We start from the raw sequence: 21,625 nt of genomic DNA on the forward strand, positions 1-21,625 counted from the left end.
GCCGCCTTGAGGGGGAGGGAGCAAGTTTAATGACATGCTTTGTAAACCACAGTCCCCAATGATGCAGAAGGCAATAAGCCCTTCCAACTGCAACGTGCAAGCACCCTCAGTATAGAGGACACCAAAAGGGAGGGCAGCAGTGTGACAGCTGGAGCTGCACACCATTACTAAGGTCATCAAATGCTAACACGGGAGCTGGTAAAGCTTGCTATGGCCACACGGATAATGACGTGTAGTGATGACCTGCAGTGTTTTCTCCTGAGTATGGAGACACAGTCAGCCTTCAGGTTCACTCTAAGTGTGGACAGTATACATGGATGGGTATACTCAGAACCTGACTAGCGGGCCAGGGAAGGTTGTCTCCAAAATGGAAAAGAGGTGTTCACTGTATGAAGCTTATGGACGGTCACCATACAATAACACTGGCCCCAGGAAGGTAGCGCTCCAAAAGGGGTAAAGAGCTGACAGTCTCTCAACAGAGGAACAGTCCACAGATGGCAAGGCTTTCCAGGGATTCCCTTCGATTTATAATCCCAATTTCCCCACCACACTGCACTCTGTGCCAGGCTCTCTCTTGAAGCCTTCTGCCGTAGCACCCTTGGGAGCAATCACAACCCTGCCTGGGTCCTTCACAACAGTCTGCTCTGGGCAAGCCCAGGCTGTCCTCACAGAGCTGTCTACTGGAGCGTGTGGCTTCCCAGCTCAGGGCAGGCAGCACCCAGCTTCACAGATCATCCTCACAGCCCAGGCAATCTCTCTTAGCCTCCGTGACAGTAGGTGACAGTAAAGGCAGGAAGTCTCAAACGACAGCAGAACAGTAAGTCGAAAACAAAAATCTTCTGCCCGGAAGAAAAAAATATATGGAGCTTATCAGCAGAGGATATGAAAGTTCTTAAGTGGAAAGAATAAATGCCCTGCCCAGACACCGACCACGGAACAGCCCTTGTGTCGGCCGCTGAGTGCTGCTGACTGCCCCTGCGTCACCGCCTTCGCTGCTGCTGCTTTCTGACCTCACCACACACTGGGCGCTGGTGACACAAAAACCAAACAGAAATGCTCCTACTCACCGCACCCCAGCTCTGCAGACAGCCTGCTGGGGCCTGCAGAGTCTTCTCACCCACCTCATCTTGATGGGAACTCTAAGGGACGGACTATACCCAACCTTTCATTTGGAGACAGGGTACCTATCAGTCATGCACTTGCCTTCCTTCATAGGGCAAGGTGGAATAAGAAAAGAAAGTATTTGTATGAAAAGAAAACAAAGATAGAATATCTCAAAAGGCCTGCAGGAAGAAGCAGGACGAAGACCAGCAAAAGAACCTATGGCTCACAAGCTCTCTGAGGAGGCCCTCAACCTTTCTTATTTTACACTGTGAGCCCTCTGGCAGGTGTGGACCCTTTCTCCAAATGGGTTTTTTTCACAACTGAACCCAATTACACTGAGATACAGTTATCAAGACAATAAGAAGTTCCCAGGTAAGGCAACACATGCACTGCTGTGACCATTAGTGCTGGGACCCCAGAGCCAGAGCAGCCTGATGACCGGCTTCTGAGCTGTGATGAGCACAGCTTTTGGAATTCTGCTACAAATGTGATAGGATTAAAAAAAGAAGTCAATGACTTTAACTGGTGAGAAAGACAAATGCTTCAAATAGTGCCGGCATCTGTCATCTATACTCATAGTCAAAGAAAATGCTAAGCATTATTGAGAGACGAAAATGTGATTTTTATGCTTACCCAATTTGCAGATCTCTATAAAATGCTCTCTGTAGACACCAATATAGAAAGTAGCAGGAGGTATGGCTTCTCTGGCAGAAGCCACAGAGTAGCAGGGCCTGTGGCAGCACAGTGGGGCCTCTCACGGTTCTCATTTTCCCACCCACGCCCCAGGTGTCTCAGAGGGTCCCAAGACCACTCCCAGAAGAGTGTGGTGTGTGCATACTCTCAGGCCGGTTTCCCCAGCCTCCCAGCCAAACCACATCCACTCTGAGTGCCCTGAGCCTCTGCCTCAGGTTCTACTGTGTCAGGTGTCCCCAGGCCATACATGAGCTGAAGTCTCTACCACACCAGCCACTGTAGGTGCTCTTGGCACGGCCTATTTTCCGAGTGTTGGCTCTCACTTAGCTTTAGCCTTCCCACTGTCTGAATCACTTCTATTCTTGCTGACTTTCCCGTCAGTGGCAGAGTACCACTGTTTTCGGGTTTCTGTCTACACACAGGCTGCCTTAAACACCCCAGTTTGCTGTGGTAACGAGAGCACCCACTCCTTTTCTACCATGAGCAGAGGATCCCAGTGTGCCTGGCTCCCAAGAGCGGTGCACGGCCCACAGCAAATGTCAAGATATTTGTTGTCCCTCCTGCTGCCTCAAAAGTAGCCCTTCTATAAAGATCTCTGGTACCCTGCCTCATGGCAATACACAAATTAATAGAAATTGGTTAAACTAATATGTAAGGATTAGCTAATAAGAAGTTACAGCTAATGGGCTAAGCAGTAATTTAATGAATATAGTTTCTGTGTGGTTATTTTGGTTCTGGGCAGCCGGGAAGAACAAGCGGTTCCTTGCTATACGCAACTACATGAATCTTCTGTTAATGCTCTAGACCATATGTAACTGGGTTCAATCACACACACACACACACACACACACACACACACACACACTTTTCTCAGTACTACAAAAGAAGAAACACACACAGTGTTAGAAGTAGGTGTGAAGCAGAGGTAGGCAGGGAGCTTACTTGTAAAGATAGTATTCTGCAGAATCTATATCTTCTCGAGATGAAATGTTGTCCACAAACTAAAGGAAAAAAGGAAACCTTTGTTAAATACAAATCACGCCACATCTGGTCAGTTCATATGCTGATCTTTAAAGACATGTACTCTTTTTATTGGGATGATGGTCCCATGGTATGGATCCTTTCTGAAAACCCGTCACACTGGTGAAAACAAATCAGATTTGGACAACAACATTGGTCCAAAACAAAACCAACAACAGGAAAGCACCCAGGAAAAGCCAAACCCGCCCTTGCTCACACCGGAGGAGAGCTTTGCACAGTAATGTTCATAGCTATATCACCTTTGTCCCTGTCCTCTAAACACATGGAATACGTAGTTGAAATGGTGGGGCCGTTAAAGGCTGGAACAATACTGTTCAGAACATATCATCTAAGTGTAGAGAATTCGGTGTGTAACCACTTAGACTCTGACTTTAGAGTTGATATGGAACAATCGCTTTAGGACTGGAGGCTCCCTTCAGGCTATAAAATCTACTAAGCGTTGGGCCTGGGGATGCAGCTCACTGGTAAAGAGCACTTGACTAACGTTTATGAGGCTCTAGGTTCAATCTCCAGCACTTGAGAAGAAAAAGTGGAAAAATCTGTGAGTATGTTCCTCACCTACGATCTGAATGAGCAGAAACTATTATCCAAGGATGGATTCTGCTCTCAAGTGGGCAATCAGAAGCAGGAAGACAGAGGAAGAGCCCAGGGACAACTGAGAGTATAACCAGAACCTCATAAAGAGAGAGAGGGAGGAAAAAGGGAGACTTTCTAAAAAGAATCAGGACCTGTGTGGGTTTGATTTAGAAATCCATTAAAGGGCAGATAACATGTGGTCCAAACACAGGCCCTGTGCTGGAGAACCAGCTCTCCTGAGAGCTTGCTGTGACACAAACAGATGGCACAGCCCCTCTGGGACTTGCTTGCTCCATCTGTATAAACAGCTACAGGCTTCCGCCCTGAGAAGTTTGAGTCTCAGGCTGGAGCATGCACTTACACAAAAGCTCGTTGAAGTTCCAAGTGTTGCCTGAACAAAACCCAGACATTACAGTCCAGACAGGTGCCACCCTCAAAACCATGGTTTCCCAGTTCTCCACTCTGACAGACAGGAGTCCCTTAAACCCAAGTGATGACAGTGGAACTGCCTACCTATGAAGAGGGTCAAAGGCACAGAGGAAGGAAAGGACTGGAAGGCAAGAGCTCTCCTTCCCCCTCTAGATGTAAAGCCTCCCACTGGAGGAGCCTGCCACTTCCAGCCTGGTAACCTGGAGTCACCATAGAGACGGGACCAGCACATCTGATGGGGGAACAGAAGTGGACTCTGATGTTTCTGCCTTTCTGCTTAGAAGCTCCTGTGCAAATGAACATACATGATGCATGGCAAGAACTAGAAGAGCGAGCACCACGGAAGGGCTCCAGAGTGGCTCCACCATGACTCGTCCCGACTGCCGGCCTGATCTCCTCCTCCCCGCTATCTAGCAGCAGGCAGTTTAATGTCAGCAGCCATTCTTCCATAGATGGTGGTCAGCTACTGAACGCGTGTTTTCTGCTCCCACACTAAATGACATAGTAGCTTTAAAAACACGGGATAATGTAACCAGACAAAAAAACAAATCAGCGATTGCTAACTTGAGTCTGGTGTGTTTATTTCCTTTTGTTTCAGCCACTACATCATACAATATCTGTTGTAATTATAAAAACACACTGCACTGTGGGAAGACAGTTCCCATGGTGACCACTACTTCCACAACACTGCCTTGTCTACAGCCTTCTTGTCTCCTTCTTTGAAAACACGTTTGAAATGTTCTTACCTGCTAAAGAATTAACTTACTGCTAAAAAATTAACAGGCTACTTTCTTTTAAAGTGGTCTTACCCGAGATATTGACAAAGAACTAACAGGCAACTTCCTTTCATATGCTTTGTCCATTAACAATGCAAGATCAGCTGTGAAGACAAAGGAGAAAAAACCGTGTTAAATATGCACATTTCTCCAGGAAAATCCACCAGACTCGACTCCTGCCAGATGGCTGCGAACATGACAAAGTCAGTATCAAAACAGGCTCACGCTTGCTCTTTTTCAGAAACTGAGGACAACTGACGTTAGTCACAGTTTTAAATAATTTATTCAACTAGAGAATGCAAAATAATTAAAAAATACAAATTTAGCTCTTAAAAAATGGACCAATAAGGTACTTCTGTAAGGAAAGGCAGAGTATCATGTCTGTCCAACTCCATGAGAAGAAACTAGATGTGGGGGCAGGCATGGGGACCTGCCACCATTACTCCCCAGCAGTCAAATGTTAGCAACTTCAGAGGTTTTGTAATGGTCATTAACCAAGGGCCTTGCAGATATTCCCTAACAAAGTAGAGTTCCTTTGACTATCCTTCCTGATTAGTAGCCTCCACTACCCAGGAGTTGGCTCCTCTCAACAGAACATAACAAGAACGCTTATAACGTGTGCTGTCACATTCATCTCAGACCCTAAGATCACCTGCGATCCTAGTCAACACGCTCCAAATGGTTTATGTCACTGCACACCACTGCTTCTCAAATTTACAGTATTCCTAGCTCCCCTCATTCTCTGCTCATGATTCAATCCCATTTCACTGAAAAATTTAGAGATTTAAAAGAAAAAATATTGAAACAGGTGATTATAGCATCTATAAAACCTTCAAACAGGTCCTTAAACCCCTTCCTATCAGGAGAATCAATACTATCAAGTGAACTTGCTCATAATTAGATACCAAACAGCTCTCTTATGTTACCATGTCTGTAATTATGATTACTGTTACATTAATGATCAATATACTGTATTCAAACAAGCAAGCAAGCAAAGCCAGGATCAAGAGCTAGTGGCCTAACTGAAATGCTGGCAAGTCCCCTTCCCACGTCCTTTTCACAGTACACGCAGCATCTCACCCATCCCAGGACTGAGATGAGACAGCTTCGCTGATCACCTCCAAGCATGGTAACCAGAGCCTATCTGAAGCCTTCACACCCAGGCATCTTCAGTCAAGGGGAATTGGCCAGGGCTTCAATAAAGGCAACAGCTGCAGAGCCCGCATCTGATGCATAACATTTACATACTGCAGTCAGAAAGGTTCGCTGCAACACACGATGTGACCAATCACCTCGCGTTACAGTGCTGGTGTGATGAATGAGGCAGAAAACAGCAAAGGGCGGGAGGGCCGGGAAAGTGGGACAGCTGCAGCGCATGGAGGGCCAGCACCACAGGCTTCTGGACTGTGGCCTTCCACAGCCAAAGTCACACTTTATGCATTAGTGAGGGGCCAACAGATGCCCAAGTTCTGTTCAATGGGCTGTGCCAAAGACATTGTTTTGCTAGGTTCTTAGCTCCCCAGAAATATACACTGAAGCTGGTGGTTGTGAACATTGTAGACTATGGGGAAATAGACCTGAAATAAGAATTCTTCATTTAGCAGAATTTCAACTACACAATGTGGAACTAGATTTAGAAGACGGAACATAAGATAGTAGTAAAGTGTTCTTATTTAAAGACAGCAATAGCACTGAGGATCTAAGAACATAAAAGGTTTTAGTGAGGAAACTGACTTTTTATAATGATGGAGTGAACTCCCTAAAACTTTAAGCAGAATGGTAGTGGCTCACACCTTTAATCCCAGCACTGGGAGGTGGAGGCAGGCAGATCTCTGAGTTCGAGGCCAGCCTGCTCTACAAAGTGAGTTCCAGGACTGCCAGGGCTATACTGAGAAACCTGTCTGGGGGTGGGAGTAGGGGAAAGACATAAAAACAAAACCAGAAACAAACCTGTGAATTTCCAGGCCTCCCCCCATATTCTATAGGCTTGCAGTAAACCAGGGCCATCAAGTCTAATAGCAACAGAGCCAGCAGCTGGTAGTACAGCCGGCTGAGATGACTGAGACATGTGAGAACTACCATGGAAGGAGGGAGGCAGGCTCTGGATGTGCTGTCTAAGCTCAAATAAAATGCTAAGAAATTCTATTTCTGAAATAAAATGAACAATATTGTTTTAACCACCCTTCTTATCATAAAAATAAAACACTTCAATAGTAATTATTTTTCACATATAAAACTGAGCTTTGAAAAAGGTAGATACAATTGCCAGAGGGCACATGGAAACTCACACTTGGAGGGCTTGAGGAAGTAATCAATGGCAGTCACCCCAGGGCACAGGGAGACCCTGTGGCATGGAGCCCTGGTTTTAATAATGGGCAGCATCCGAGGGTAATAACCAAGCCTCTGTAAAAGGTGAGGCTGGTTGTGGGCTGCTGTACAGTCAGGCTGGAGCTGCATTTGTACTGAAGAGAAACTGGAAAATAATGCCCCTATAAACAAGGACTGCTGGTCCCCGAGCACAAGTCGGCTCTGGTGCCTCTGAAGCCTTCAAAACATGCCAAGCTAAGGATTTTATTCAAAGGGGTGTCCTTTTACACAAAAATCTAAAAATTGCTAATTTAAATGACAAGAAGCACATCAATCATTTCCTGGGAGTCTGGGTATGGAGCAGAAAGGAGGGAAGGGTTTTCAGGGACTAGAGAAAACTGCCTTTGAAGGCTGGCAGGACTGTGGTGTGTAAGGTCATACAGAGCTCACATCTGCCAAAATTTATTAAACTGTGTGCTTTAGGCACGGCTTGTTTTTATGTAAATACTGCAAGAAATCTCAAAAGAAAGGGATAGCTGGGACAGAACAGGACATAAAAACAGGCATACTGCTGTCTGTCTACAAAGCACCCCAAAGTCAGAAGCAAAAGGAGCGCAAGTTTGAGGACAGCCTGCAGGAGCAAGCGAGCAAGCGAACGGTGAGCTGAGGAGCAGGTTAGACATACATGAGGACCAGTGAATTGAAAATCAGACTGGGGCAAAATTACACAGAATGCAATAAGGATGCTATTAAGAGACACTGAAAACAGAACAATTTCTGAAATAAATTTAATTTAATGTCCAAAAAAGTAAATGAAGAGAATGAGGTGAGATGACATGCGATGGGAAAACAGCCAAGGGTCTGTGTGTCTGTGTGTCCATGTTCTCGTGTGCCGAGGGTTTTGTGTATCTGTGTGTCCATGTTCTCGTGTGCCGAGGGTTTTGTGTGTCTGTGTGTCCATGTTCTCGTGTGCCGAGGGTTTTGTGTGTCTGTGTGTCCATGTTCTCGTGTGCCGAGGGTTTTGTGTGTCTGTGTGTCCATGTTCTCGTGTGCCGAGGGTTTTGTGTGTCTGTGTGTCCATGTTCTCCTGTGCACGGCCTAGCAATGTGTGTGGTGGTCACAGGCAGCACCAGTGTTATTCGGATCCTCCCAGGCACTGTCCACACTGTTTTCTCTATGCAGGGTCTCTCATTGGGCTAGAGCCTGCACACCCTCACCCTTTGTCTAAGATCTATAAAACCTCCCTGCCTTACTTAGCCCAGGCACGTGACTTCTCTGGCCTGGTTCTTGAGGACAGGTAATCCACCCAGGAGCAACACCCAAGAAACCTGCATTTATCTGTTTTTAATCTGGTCTGATTTGGCCTTTTGCATTGCAGAAATATATAACATTATGGATTCTTCCAACCCAAGACAAACAAAAATAAAAGCAAAAGCTATAGCAACAAAAGACAAGAGATAATACTAACCACAAAACATGGCCAAAAATAAGTCCAGATATACCACCAATCAGGAAATGAATGCCAGATTGGTCACGACCAAAAATCTAGGTGTATAAATCATAGAAGCACAGAAAAACTGGCAATAAATGCAAAAAAATTTACTAGGAGAACAGCAGCCAAAAGGCTACAGACAGAACTGTAAGACACTATCAGATGCAAAAGGCTACAGACAGAACTGTAAGACACTATCAGATGCAAAAGGCTACAGACAAAATGCAGGGCTTTGAAAGGCGGGTCATTACATGACTTTACCAGGAAATTAATTTTAATCCAGCACATGTCAAAGTACCATAGTTTCACAGTAAACAGAATTCTGAGAAGACTGTGGCAAGCTTCTCAGTGATCACAAAGCCAGTCAGAGAGACTAGAAAAGGAGCCACTATGAGGCGTGGTTTTAGTGCTAAGGAAAGACGGTGAAGAAAGGAAGGAAGCTACCAACCCAGAGGGATTCCTATTACCTGTGGTTTCTCCCTATGTGAGCAACAGCAGCCCTTTTCTCCTAAAGAATGGACACAGGCTGCTACTGTACTCACCAGAGAGGACAGCATCTCAGGAAATAGGCTGCAACTGTGTTTCTGTTTCTCCCATTTTAAAGACAAACAAGGACAGAACACAGACACCCAAACATAGAAGTTACTAAAGGAAGCAGAAACAGCAAAACAGAAGGGAACCAATTGTATAGACTTTCAGATTTCCTTCTATTTGTGCTCCTGGGTTAAGCAAACAGATCACTAAAGGACAAATGCACTAGAGAGCTGCACATTCACACATCTGGAAATGAGAAGGACGATACGGTCAAGTCAGACTCACCTCTGAACTGCCAGCTGAGGTAACAACGTAACCTAGCCAACCTTGTCCTAGACCTGTATGGACAGCAGTCTGGAGCCAAAGGCCTCCACAGACAACAGTCAAAGCCAACAGCACTCAGCTGTAACATGCTCAGTTATAAGGCCTCTGCAGAAACAACAGTTACCAAGAACAAAAGTGGCCTCTGCCTTTGATCCTAGCATTGGGGAGGCAGAGGCTGCAGATCTGAGTTCAAGGCCAGCCAGATCTACATAGTAAATTCTAAGACAGCCAGAGCTACACAGAGAAACTCTGTCTGAAAAAAACAAAACAAAAACAAATCTAAGTTTATAATAGCAATCACCTTTGGAGGATATTTTGAAATTGCCTCTTAGGTACAAATTCTATCATGGATAATTGAAATGCTAAAGAAGGAAAAACATACAGCATTTTTCTTGGTAGTAAACAAGGAACAAATGACAGAAATACAACAGTAATGGTTTGCCCTCCTAAGGAAATAATGGAGCAGACAGGATCACCAGGGTCTTCACCTGGCAGAGGGACAGACAAATGCCTGTGTGTCCTGACAGAGGGAAACAGTTACTGTGGTGTACTTAAGACAAAAGGAAACCAAAACCACAGAACAAGCCCCGAATCTGACAATCCTGGTGATTTACAACCACTGTTTATACAGGACAGATGGAAACCAGAGAAATCACACAGCACCACGAAGATGACGTCAGCAAACCTAGAATGTGAGATAAGCTACAAAGGGCCAGTCTGCACAAGTGTGCCACAGGAAGTCCTCTGTAAATGAAGTAAACATATTAAAGATATGAGGAAATGTGAATGTATAATATTTAATGATGGCATCAGTTATCCTTAAAATACTCATCTTTTGGAGGTATGTATCAAATACATGTGAAATGATTAGGTAGCTGATTTACTTAAGCAGACTGAAGAAAGGGAATAGAATATAGATGAAGTCTAATTGTTAACTGTTGGATCATGTTCACCTTCATGTTTCTACAAACAGATTTTATTAAATAATCAAGAAAAGGACAACCAACTTTACTGCCATGCTTCAGTTGGGTCCTTGTTCAATGTACTTATAAGAATACCAGAAACTGAGCCGGGTGGTGGTGGTACACGCCTTTAATTCCAGCGCTCGGGAGGCAGGGGCAGCCTTAGGACCTCTGTGAGTTCAAGGACAGCCTGGTCTCTAAGAGCTAGTTCCAGGACAGGCTCCAAAGCTACAGAGAAACCCTGTCTCTGAAAAGCAAACAAACAAACAAAAATACCAGAAACTGATGGGCATGGTGGTGCACACATCCAGTCCCAGCACTTGGGAGGCAGAGGTTCCCTGAGTTCACAGCAAGGAATATTGAAAACTGGTTATTTCATATTCACATGAATGCTTTATATATATAACAATGGCTTTAAAAACATCTTTTGAAATACACAAAACATATTCCTCTCTCCACCATTTGTTTCCTTGGGCTTGTCTTAAAGTAATTCAAAGGATTAGGTAGGGGTGCAGAAAGAGAAAAAAGGCTCAGCGCTTATAATTGCTGAAACAGCGGGTAACGGGAGTTACATTATTATCTTTTCTGTTTTACACTTTCTCATTTCAAACTCTTATAAGGTAGCCTAGACAAGTCAGGAGCTCAGGTGTTTCCAAGGAAAGCAAGACAAATGCTCCATCTTCTACTCGGGTGTGCTCACTTTGTGCTAATTCGCTGCTTACGATCTGTGCATCTTTTGGAATGCACAAGGCAAAGCAATAAGCAACCGTCAAGAAAAGAGACGCTCAAGGACACTCCTCCAAGGACCTCTCCAGGACCAGCGGGCAGCGCCAAAGACGCCACACACCGGCTGCCGCGCCAATGGGAGGCCACAGGAACAAATGCCTCATATCGGCCCTCCTCCCTCCTCCAATTAGCGAGCCCGAACCCACCACCTCACGGCCCTCCCATCGCGCTGTCCAATCACGGCGCTCCACATGAACGCACGCACCCCGATAGGTCCGCGCCCAGCGCAGAAGGAAGAGCATTTCTCTCAAGGACCACACTGCCATCTACTGCCTGATCAGCGGGGATGCAGCCACAGGAGCACCCGGAGCAGGCAGCAGGCCGAATCAGATTTCAACCTTGTTAAAAGCAAAAAGTCATGACACACAGAAAAATGTGCCTATATGAATCAGAGGTGGGAGCAGTTACACAATGGGAAAATACGGTCTCCGAAGGTTCTTTTTTCTTCCAAACAGTCTGAATTCAAACTTTACATCAAATAATAAACATGGGTCAGACACAAGGGACCCAGGGACTTATTCATTACACATATTTCTAAGATGAATGTTTAGGAACTAAGGCAGACAGCACACACCCTCGATTTATGGCTACAGACATGGACAGTGACAGCTGAAAGTGGTAAAACTGAGACACAAACCCAGATGCCAGCCTCTTGGGTGCACAACCCACATCACACTTCTTAAGGAAGGCAACACGGCCAGATAACATGCCAGGCGGTGGTGGCACATGCCTTTGATCCCAGCACTAGGGAGGCAGAGGCAGGGGAATCTCTATTGAGTACGAGGCCAGCCTGGTCTGCAGAACTAGTTCCAGGATAACCTGGGCTACACAAAGAAACTATTTCTTAAAAAAAGGTAGGAAAACAGTTCTGACTGGGTGTAGGAAGGTACTAAAGGCAGAGTGGGAGGGGCAACAATGCCTGGAGGTGTTCAGTAAATAGTAATTTACTCTACTTTCCCAAGTATTGCTTTTAACAGAGAAGAGACAACTGCCCCATGATGTTTATGTGTTACAGATTATCAGCCTCATTCTTTGCAAGCAAATCGTTTATTCATGTAGCCAGGACAAAGATCCCTGGATTTGTGTCCCATAATAGATCTATTAACTATCCCTAACACAAGGCATATACAGTGGCTGTCTCCTCTTCCTTATCTTTCCTCCACACCTGGGAAAACGTTTAAAAAGCCTTCCCAGAATACATCATTCCTTTACTTGTATTTCCGTAGCACTGTGGATTATTCATGTATGGCACATGAGAACAATCTTTGCTATATAATTATCTGAAGCTACACTGACTGGAATTATCACTACAACAGTGATAATTCCCTGACTTCGTGAGACTGACTTCGGAGGGCGCCTTCACATAATGTGTAGGTTACTTATGACTTTCACGATGACTGGAAGGCACAGCTGGTACTTTTTGGATAGAAGACAGAGAACTGGTACACCGTGCAATGCTGTGGACTCTCCCCACGAAACCCTGCCTCTGCCTGGAGCCAAGATCTAAGAATATAAGGGAGACTACAGCAAGGCCCGGGAAAATCCCATGCAGATGGGTGGAGAGCAAGGTATTGGTGCGAAACTTATTTCTGGGTAAGGATCAAGAGACATCTAACACCCAGATCCTGCTTCTAATAGCACTCCCCACTAAAGGGACCGGGTGCAGGGCCAGGGAAGGGAGGGGTGCAGGGCCAGGGAAGGGAGGGGTGCAGGGCCAGGGAAGGGAGGTGCAATGGCCCACAGCGCACTGAGCGAGAAGGAGAACATGGAAACTGGCTGGAGAGCACTCACACTACCAGCCAGGCAAGCTGGGACACCGGCCTTCCAAATAATTCATGACAGCAGTGCACCATTAAAAAACCATAAACCAACAAAATGTCAATGATAGATAACCGAGAAAGAAGCACAAAAGCAAGGTCTGCTGCCTCAGAAGACGGAGCTGAGCAGTAGTATGGAAGGGGGTGGAGTCGGGAAACCACCACCTTGCAGCCTTCACGGTACAGACTCAGGCTATCAGCACTATGTGAATGTCCCCCTGCTTCTAGGCTGCGAGGCAAGAGGGAGAAAAACCAGCCAAGGCTGCAGTGGAGAAATCAGACACAGTGACCAGGAGACGGAAGCTCACACGGCTAGTGCAGGCACACAGACATCCAGATGACACACCGACAGGGTCACAGCAGCAAAGGGTAGTGCGCCTGGGGAGGCAGACTGGAGCTTAACTATTAAAAAAAGGTAAGAACAGCATAAGCAATTAAAAAGGAGAAGGAATAATTTCAAATTAAAGGAGACTTGATTTAAATACAATGTGAACCTGAAATGGATCCGGTATTAGAGGACGAAAAATGTGGGAAAGGACATTTTTGGAGTCAAGTGACAGAAAAGATAGGAAAAAAAACAGCATTAATTAATGAAGTAAAAAAATGTACTATGGTATATAACATGTTGGGTAATACATGCTGAAGAATTTAAGATGGCTATATAATATGTGAAACAAAATCAGATAATTAAGAGATAGCAGTGCACACCTCTCTGACAGGGACACAATAGGTCGCGCGCACACACACACACACACACGACAGAATGAGAAAGCAAAAACAAATACATCAAAATGGTAACAAAATGGGCAAAGGGTAGGGAGAAACTTGCTAATTTTCTGTAAGTTGAAAATTATTCCCAGGGGCTAGGATATGGCTCAGCAAGTAAGAGTGCTTGCTGTATACGCATGAAAACTAGAGTGTGAATCCCCAACACCCATAGAAAAAGCCCCAGCGGCTGCGTGCAGGTCTAGAACCATTCCTGGGGGGTTGGGGTACAGATGGGAAGTTTGCTGGTCATCAACTCACCTCTAAGTTGAGTGAGAGACCTGTTTCTAATTAGCAAACTAATTTCGTTTTACAGATAAACACAAAGTACTTCTTTCATAAATAAAGGTAAGCTGCATTTTTCATTAATGCATCTTCAATGCAAACTGACTGAAGACAGACTTTTGTGCTACCCAGAGTTTTACCAAAAACCGCTCACTTTATAAACAAAATTGTCACTCTACGGCCACTTGCCGTGCCCATGCCATTGTCCACTGTGTCAATGGCCTTGCATGGAGAATGCAAGGACATGGCTACTTCCGAATCCTTGGCGAGGCCTAAATATCTCATTACATTTCCAAATAATACTATATGCCAAATTACTTCGTTTTTCTTTTTTCTATCATGGTAATTATATAAATTTGAAAGTGTTATGTAAGGAAACATGTTTGCTTTGAATTTAATTTCAAGAGAGTAAACAATGCTGATTTGAAAGCCTGTGCCAATCCTTTAAAGCGAGAGTCAGACTGTAAGTTCCCTATGGAGGACTCGAACACTCACCTTCACACCCTGACCAGCTCTGCTTTGGCTGGCCCTGCCCACGCACCCTTTCCAGAGCTGCTGGCCAACTCTGCAACTCACATGCTCAGGGGAGACCATGACCATTCTGAAACATCCAAAAGGCGGCCAGGGCTGACAGCTATGTCCCCGCCCTTTGCTCTGTCTGACACAAGCACAGGGGTGGGATTCACGCGCACACCAACAGTCTCATCCCCCACCTATCTGTTCACCCCACAGTGTCCTGGCGAAGGCCTGTGCGTGGCAGGGCAGTCACAAGTATGCTAGTACAACTGTAAAACGCGCTTGTGGGGTCAGTGGCTTCTTTTAGGCCTTGGTAGCATTTACATGAAAGGCCACCATCTGTGAACTATGACAAAGGAAGAAGGGGAGCAGAGGGTAAAGTGTGAGCTTACTCCTGGAAGACACTGTCTTTTCATGGCCTCCAGGAGACAGCAAACTTTCTCCCACATCTGTCACTTGGCAATGATATAGTAGTTAAGAAAACAATGAAATTAAAAATTAAAAAAAAATAGTACAAAGTATAAAGTTCTGTAAAATGGACAGGCTGTGTGAAAACTACATGACACAATGAATGAAAAGCAAGAAAGAATTGCTTACACAGGCTCAGCAAATAATAAAGGCAGTACGAGGGATGCAGGGTCAGCAAAGGTGATTCCTTTCAGGACGTAAAACGTACTTCTGTGAGCTGAGTCATGGTAAAACTATCTTTCCATGCATGTTTCATGTGAGCACGATGCGAGACACAAGGAATGACTACAGTGGCAGAATCAGCACCTACCCAGGTGGCACTGCTCCTTCTCTCTGGCTTCCCACTGGCGGCTGTCCACGTATGCTGCAGAAAGTAGGCATCTTTTACCTGGGGAAAGAAAGACAAGCGTCTCAGCAGGAGTGCAGTTCAAAGGATGTGCTTTACTGAACACGGCTTCCCTTGTATTTGCAGCCTCCAGCTTAGGCACTTAAACTCGAACGTGGTACCACAATGGATGCCACACAGTTCACAACAAATCGCAGGAAAGTCTGAAAACCTCAACAGTTTCATAGGCAAAATTGCCGGTCATCTTAATCTTTTATGTTAAAACTGAAAGTCATTTATACTATCAAATTACAGCCCAGGTTTTCAGGGTTCTAAAATTCTTCATTATCTCCAAATAACCTGCTGAACTATTGCTAAGTCATTAACTGGATGTTATATGCTATCAATCCTGGAAACATTTCCATTTGATTCTGATTAGCAAATCTGCCCTTATTTTCCATAACGAAAAGAGAAGTATCAGATCAGTCCCAGAACCCAAGGAGAGGAAAGAAGCCTGAAAGCTAAACTGGAAGCCTCACAGGGGACAGAGCTGGACTCCTGGCGGCCGGCAAGTGCCCGGCATCAACAGTACTCAATACACGACCTCTTGGAACAAATGAGAAGGGCCTGATGACAGTCTCAGCAAAAGGAAAACCTTCTGTACCTACAAGGATACTCTCAGGAAAGTGATAGAATCCTACAACATGGGAAAAAAATAAGTAACTTTCATCAGGAACATAAAACACCTTTATAATTTAATAATACAGGACAACCCAACTGAAAGGTGGGCAAAGGATTTGAGCAGAGAGTTCTCAAAAAAATGTACGTATATATACATACATTTTAAACACACACACACACACACACACACACACACACACACACATGCTGGACCTGGTAACACAAGCTTATAATCCTAGTCACTGAGGAAACTGAAGCAGAAGGGTTCCAAGCTCAGTGTCTTTCTGGGCTATAGAGTGAGTTCAAGGCCAGCCTAAGTAACTTAGTCTCAAAACCAGCAAGTACTGGGCCAGTGTGATGGGGCAGGGGGTTAGGGGACTGCTGTTAAAACTGGCAACCCGAGTTCAATGTTGGGACCTCACACAGTAGGGGAGAACTGACTCCTGAAAGTTATTCTCTCTAATTTAAAAATTACAACAGTACAAAAGGGTCTGGGGCTATTAGTGATCGAAAGTCAACCCAGCATATGTGAGGCCTTGTGTTCAATTCCTAATATCACACACACTACACCACACACACACTCACTCACTACACACATATACACCCACTCACACACACTTCATACTCACACACATGCACATATACACACCACACACACACCACACACAAATTCACGGTCTCCCCTCCCCCATATATCACTGTTCCCCCATGTCTGAGGAATTAGTTCCAGGATTTCCCATAGACACACAAGTTCTGACATAAAATGATATTTTTTTTTTTTAAAAAAAAAAGTGGGGCATGGTGGTGCACGCCTTTAATCCTAGCACTCGGGAGGCAGAGGCAGGTGAATCTCTGTAAGTTTGAGGCCAGCCTGGTCTACAAAGCAAGTTCCAGGCCAGCCAGGGCTACACAGAGAAACCCTGTCTCAAAAAACCAAACCAAATTAAAACTGACATAAAATGATGTAGAATTTGAATATTACTGAAGTACACCTTTCTAAATTTTTAGATTCTCTGCTATATTACTTATAGTACTCAATTTCATGAGAACAACTATGCAAAGAGTTGTTTTATTTAATATTTAGGGGATAGTGACAAGAAAGGAAAAAAATAACTACATGGTCAGTCCAAGTGAAACTTTATTTGCACACGCGCGCGCGTGCATGCGTGCATGTATGTGTTGGTGTGTAAGTGCATATGCCCATGAAGGTCAGAAAAGAACCTTGGGTTCCCTAAGATGGGGTTATAGGCAATCATTAGCTACCCATGGGTGCTGGGAAGCACACTCTGGTCCTCAGCCAGAGCAGTAAGCACTCTCCAGGCCCCAGATGCAATTTTTTTAAAAAGTATTTTTGATTTGTGATTGGCTGAATTAAAAAAAAAATGCAGAACCATTATGGACAGTTGAATACATGAACACAACACACACAAACAGAGGCACAAGCAAAGATGGTTACCATCACTGGCCACTAGGAAAATACAAAGCAAAGCTGCCCACTATGAAGATCACAATCATAAAGCAAAAAAATACAGCTACAGGTGAAATCAGAACTTTATACATCTCTGTTAAGACTATACTGGGGTGCAAGTGCTTGGGAAAACAGGCAGCACCCAAGTGTTATCACAATAGCCAAGTGACCTAGTAATTCTCCTACTAGGTAGATATAAGAATGAAAACTTAAATTTACATCAAATTTATATACCAGTGTTCTTGGAAGCATTGTTAATAATGGATAAAGAGCTAGTTCCAGGACAGGCTTTAGAAACTACAGGGAAACCCTGTCTCGAAAAACAAAAAAAAAACAAACACACACAAAAAAAAAGCAGAAGCCAGAATATCCACAGGTTATAAGGAAACATTATTGAGCAATTTAAAAATAAGAATATTGAAAATATTCAAGTGAAAAAGATATCAGTCTCAAAAGAGCACATACCGTAATCCACTTCCATGAAACATCAGAATAGGCTAATCTAGAGAGCAAGGAGGTTACTCGTTGCCTAGACCTGGGAATGGGGTCTGGGAAAATGAAAGTAACTGCTAATGAATATAGATTTCTTTGGGGGTGTGATAAAAATATCCTAAGTTGGCTGTGCAGATGCTCGCACAACTCTACTGAAAGTCAGAACTGTGTACTTTCAGAGTGAGTTGTACAGCATGTGAATTCCATCTCAAAGGGAAAGAAGAACTCCAAAATACATGGCAGCAGTGCAGAGATCACAATAGATCACATGGACGTTACAACCTGAGCTTATATAGTGACTGAAGATAACATCTGACCTCTACATACATGCATACATACAAGCATGCACGCTCACACATACAAACACACACATTTAAAAAAATAAAACAGCACACTCATCTTTCTGTGCTGCTTTATGAAAGTCTTTCCATCACTATACACTGAGAGCTTGTATATTAATGTTATAGCCAAAGAATTTCTACAGCCAGGGGCAAAAGATTAAAGGAAGTCAGCCAGAAGCAAAGTGGAAAACCTGGATAGGACTCTACACTTTACTATGCATATGAATCTCATTAAGATGCAGACAGTAGTTCTGCAGGTCGAGAGGGCAGACAGATTCTGCATATCTAACAAGTAACTGGGTGATGACAATGGAAGTCCTCAGACCACATTTGAATGAGTCAGAGGACAGACTTCAGACTCACAGGCTTAGGGCTCAGCCTGCCCAATCCGGGCCACTCAAAATGTTTACTTAGCTAGGCTGAGGCAAAGGTGGGTGCACCTGCATGTTCAAGGCCTACCTGCCCTATGCAGAGTTTCAAAGCAACCAACCCTACATAGTGGGATTCTATCTCAAAGAACTAGAGAATCTTCTCATGCCTACTATCCTTAGATCACTCTCCTTTAGGCAACAATACTCTTTAAAATAAGTATCCTCAATAATATATATATATATATTTTCTCCTTTGAATTCTGTAATACTTTTAAGGACCAGAACCTCAAAATTTGGAGAATAAAACATCTGTTCCTTATACATGTTATTGTTATTTCAGCCTTTACTGTTTGTTTTTATTATTTCGAGACAGGATTTCTCTGTTTCAGCCCTGGCTGTCCTAGAAGTTACTTAGTAGACCAGGCTGGCCTTGAACTCAGAGATCCACCTACCCCTACCTCCCCGGTGCTAGGATTAAAGGCGTGTGTCACCACGCCTGGCTCATTATCTGGGCCTTTAATTGAGTGTCTCCAAGTGTTTGCTGCTGTTGAAAGATGCCAATAATGTGACTGTGGAAACAGACAAGCTTTAGAGTCACAAGTTAACTTCTAATCCTTGGCTTGCCAATAATAAATGCTACGAAAAACTGATCAAATCACACAGCACCTCTGACTGTCTTTCATCATACACAGAATGAGGGAATACTACCTATTTCAGCATGGTAGTTGAGGATTCAGTCTCTCTTTTTTTATATTTATTTATTTATTATGTATACAATATTCTGTCTACATGTATGCCTGCAGGCCAGAAGAGGGCACCAGACCTCATTACAGATGGTTGTAAGCCACCATGTGGTTGCTGGGAATTGAACTCAGGATCTTTGGAAGAGCAGGCAATGCTCTTAACCGCTGAGCCATCTCTCCAGCCCCAGGATTCAGTCTCTTAATGTCTACTAAACAATGGTTGTCAGCATTCAGATGAACCTGGCCATGCCCTTGAGGACCTAGCAGAACACGTCAGGGCAGGCAGTATCCTGTCACTTTAAAAGGCTAAACTCCGCCTACTCCCCCCCCTCAGTCTCTTCTGTCCCCTTCCCCCTTTATCTAATAAAACTCCCCACTTAAGCACTGTCTGTAAGGGATATTTGTCTCTCGCTCACCATGAGGCCTCCAGGCTCTCACCCACCAGTCTTTTTGCAAGCAGAATCCTATCAATGGTAGTAAAGGTCCATCTTCTATCTTTTCCATTACTTGTCTTTGTTGTTCTCAGTTAACTTTTCTTCTGTCTTTTTGATGATTTTAGCTGTTTCTCATCGTATTTTAAGTAGACTAGATAGAAGTCTCAATGTTTCATATGCTAACTGGCCTGTTATGAGTTTGTACAAAGCAGAGAGTACTTTTCCATATCAAACATTTCATTATAAGTCAAGGTATTTATCCACACACCCAAATCTTGAGTCCTGTGAACTTATATTGTCTCCCTATAGCCTCCATCTATGGCCCAATGTAGTGTTTGTCCGATATAACATACTGTAGTAATGGAAATGTTCTATTCTAAATGTCTATTCTGAGACAAAAGCCACCAGCTACATAGATCCACTGAACACTTAAAAACACTTTCTACCACTAAAAAACTTAGTTTTTAAATATGTATCTTCAACTTAAATTTAAATAGCTACATGTACTAGCAACTACCATGTTGGAATGGCACAGGTGCAGTATAAATTTGCTAGTTTAAACTGAAATCAAGCCACTAGGCTAAAGGTTCTCTCAATGTTGCTCCATGTACTTTCCATTCCCTTGTTAGAATGGCTGCCCCAAACATTATAAGCAACCAACATACTCTCCCTTATCTACTAGACAGGGTCTTAGTAGATTTCAGAGAACTTACTAGAAATCCTAATTAAATATGGTAAGTAGCTCTACAGAAAATTCTTACGTTAGTACCAAGTATTGTTCGTACCAATTTGCCAAATGTGTGATAAGCAACTTTTTTTTTACTAGGTAGTTCAACCTCCTAATCTTCAGAAAACTCTTGAGGTCAACTATGAAGTTTCTTAAGGGGTGTACATTAAGCAGTGTGAGCAAGTGTGTATAGCTTTTTTCAAAAGCTAGTGTTAAGGGAGGTTGACTGAAAAGAGGAGATTAGCAGCACTGGAAACATCCAAGTGTGGTTAGTACATTTAACTCCTATAATCCGGCATATCTTCAAGGATTATGAAATTGTAACCATTGCAAACTTGGCTTCTTTAAATACTTTAAAATGTGTTTTCATCATCAAATCCACTATAAAGGCTTTGAGTGGCGCACAACTCAACTCAGACAGCAAAGTGCTCTAAGGACAACCATTAACACTTGTTCACCTACACGTGGGAGACGGTAAAAATGAAATGTGTGGCAGAAGTTGTGACCAAGGTCACTGGGGAAAGCGAAGTTAGTAAAGAAATATTCTTTCACGAGGTGAAGAACAGGGATCCGGCCCATCAAGTACGAGACAGTGATCAGGCAAAGAAAACTTTAGCCTAATGGCCCTCCAAAGAATTCTCAGGTGGAAGAAGGCTATTCTGGCCCCAGGCGTGAACATAATTTGGATTTTTCATGGTAAGCAAAATGTCTACTGGCTTAACACATTAAACCTGCAAGACATACTCAAAATCTCTCATGCTATAGGCTTCCTTTACTTCACATAATTTTGAACTGGCAGGTACTAATCCTTAAAGGAAATGAGTTCCTTTTCCTTTCTACGCTACCGACAACCTAAACGGCTTCTCTAGCAACCGGATCCCAGAAGCATTTACGTCCTTCTTGAAAGCTTATCGTTCCCTTAATTCAGTGAAGAGAGTATTGAGGGGCCCAATGGAGCTGCCCCTCCAAGGCAGCAGCCACCAACCTGCCAGGGAAAGGCGAGCCGTAGCTATTCTCCGAGCCAAGAGCATCCCACACCGCACCATGGGGGCCGCCATCTTGAAGCGTACCAAGTGGAACGCCGGCCCGGGGGTCAGAGCCAGAGATGGGCGGGGCGGGGGCAGAGCCCGCCTCCGCCGGAAGTGGACCGCTTGGGGCGCTTCCCCCC

The 21,625-nt window shown here is 44.1% G+C and overlaps 1 protein-coding gene across 1 annotated transcript in view; it reads right to left on the reverse strand.

Moving 5' to 3' along the window:
* Positions 1 to 21,550, reverse strand: part of Mrps27 (mitochondrial ribosomal protein S27) — an 83,219-nt gene extending 61,669 nt beyond the window's left edge. The window contains exons 1-4 of the mRNA XM_038322975.1: positions 21,443 to 21,550; positions 15,186 to 15,263; positions 4,653 to 4,723; positions 2,740 to 2,798 (exon numbers count right to left, since the gene is read on the reverse strand). Coding sequence (XP_038178903.1) covers positions 2,740 to 2,798; positions 4,653 to 4,723; positions 15,186 to 15,263; positions 21,443 to 21,515 — 281 coding nt within the window. The 5' untranslated portion in view covers positions 21,516 to 21,550. The remainder of the gene's footprint in view (positions 1 to 2,739; positions 2,799 to 4,652; positions 4,724 to 15,185; positions 15,264 to 21,442) is intronic.
* Between the last annotated feature and the right edge of the window lie 75 nt (positions 21,551 to 21,625).

Source organism: Arvicola amphibius, chromosome 3 (assembly GCF_903992535.2).
Source record: "Arvicola amphibius chromosome 3, mArvAmp1.2, whole genome shotgun sequence".
Classification (NCBI taxonomy): domain Eukaryota; kingdom Metazoa; phylum Chordata; class Mammalia; order Rodentia; family Cricetidae; genus Arvicola; species Arvicola amphibius.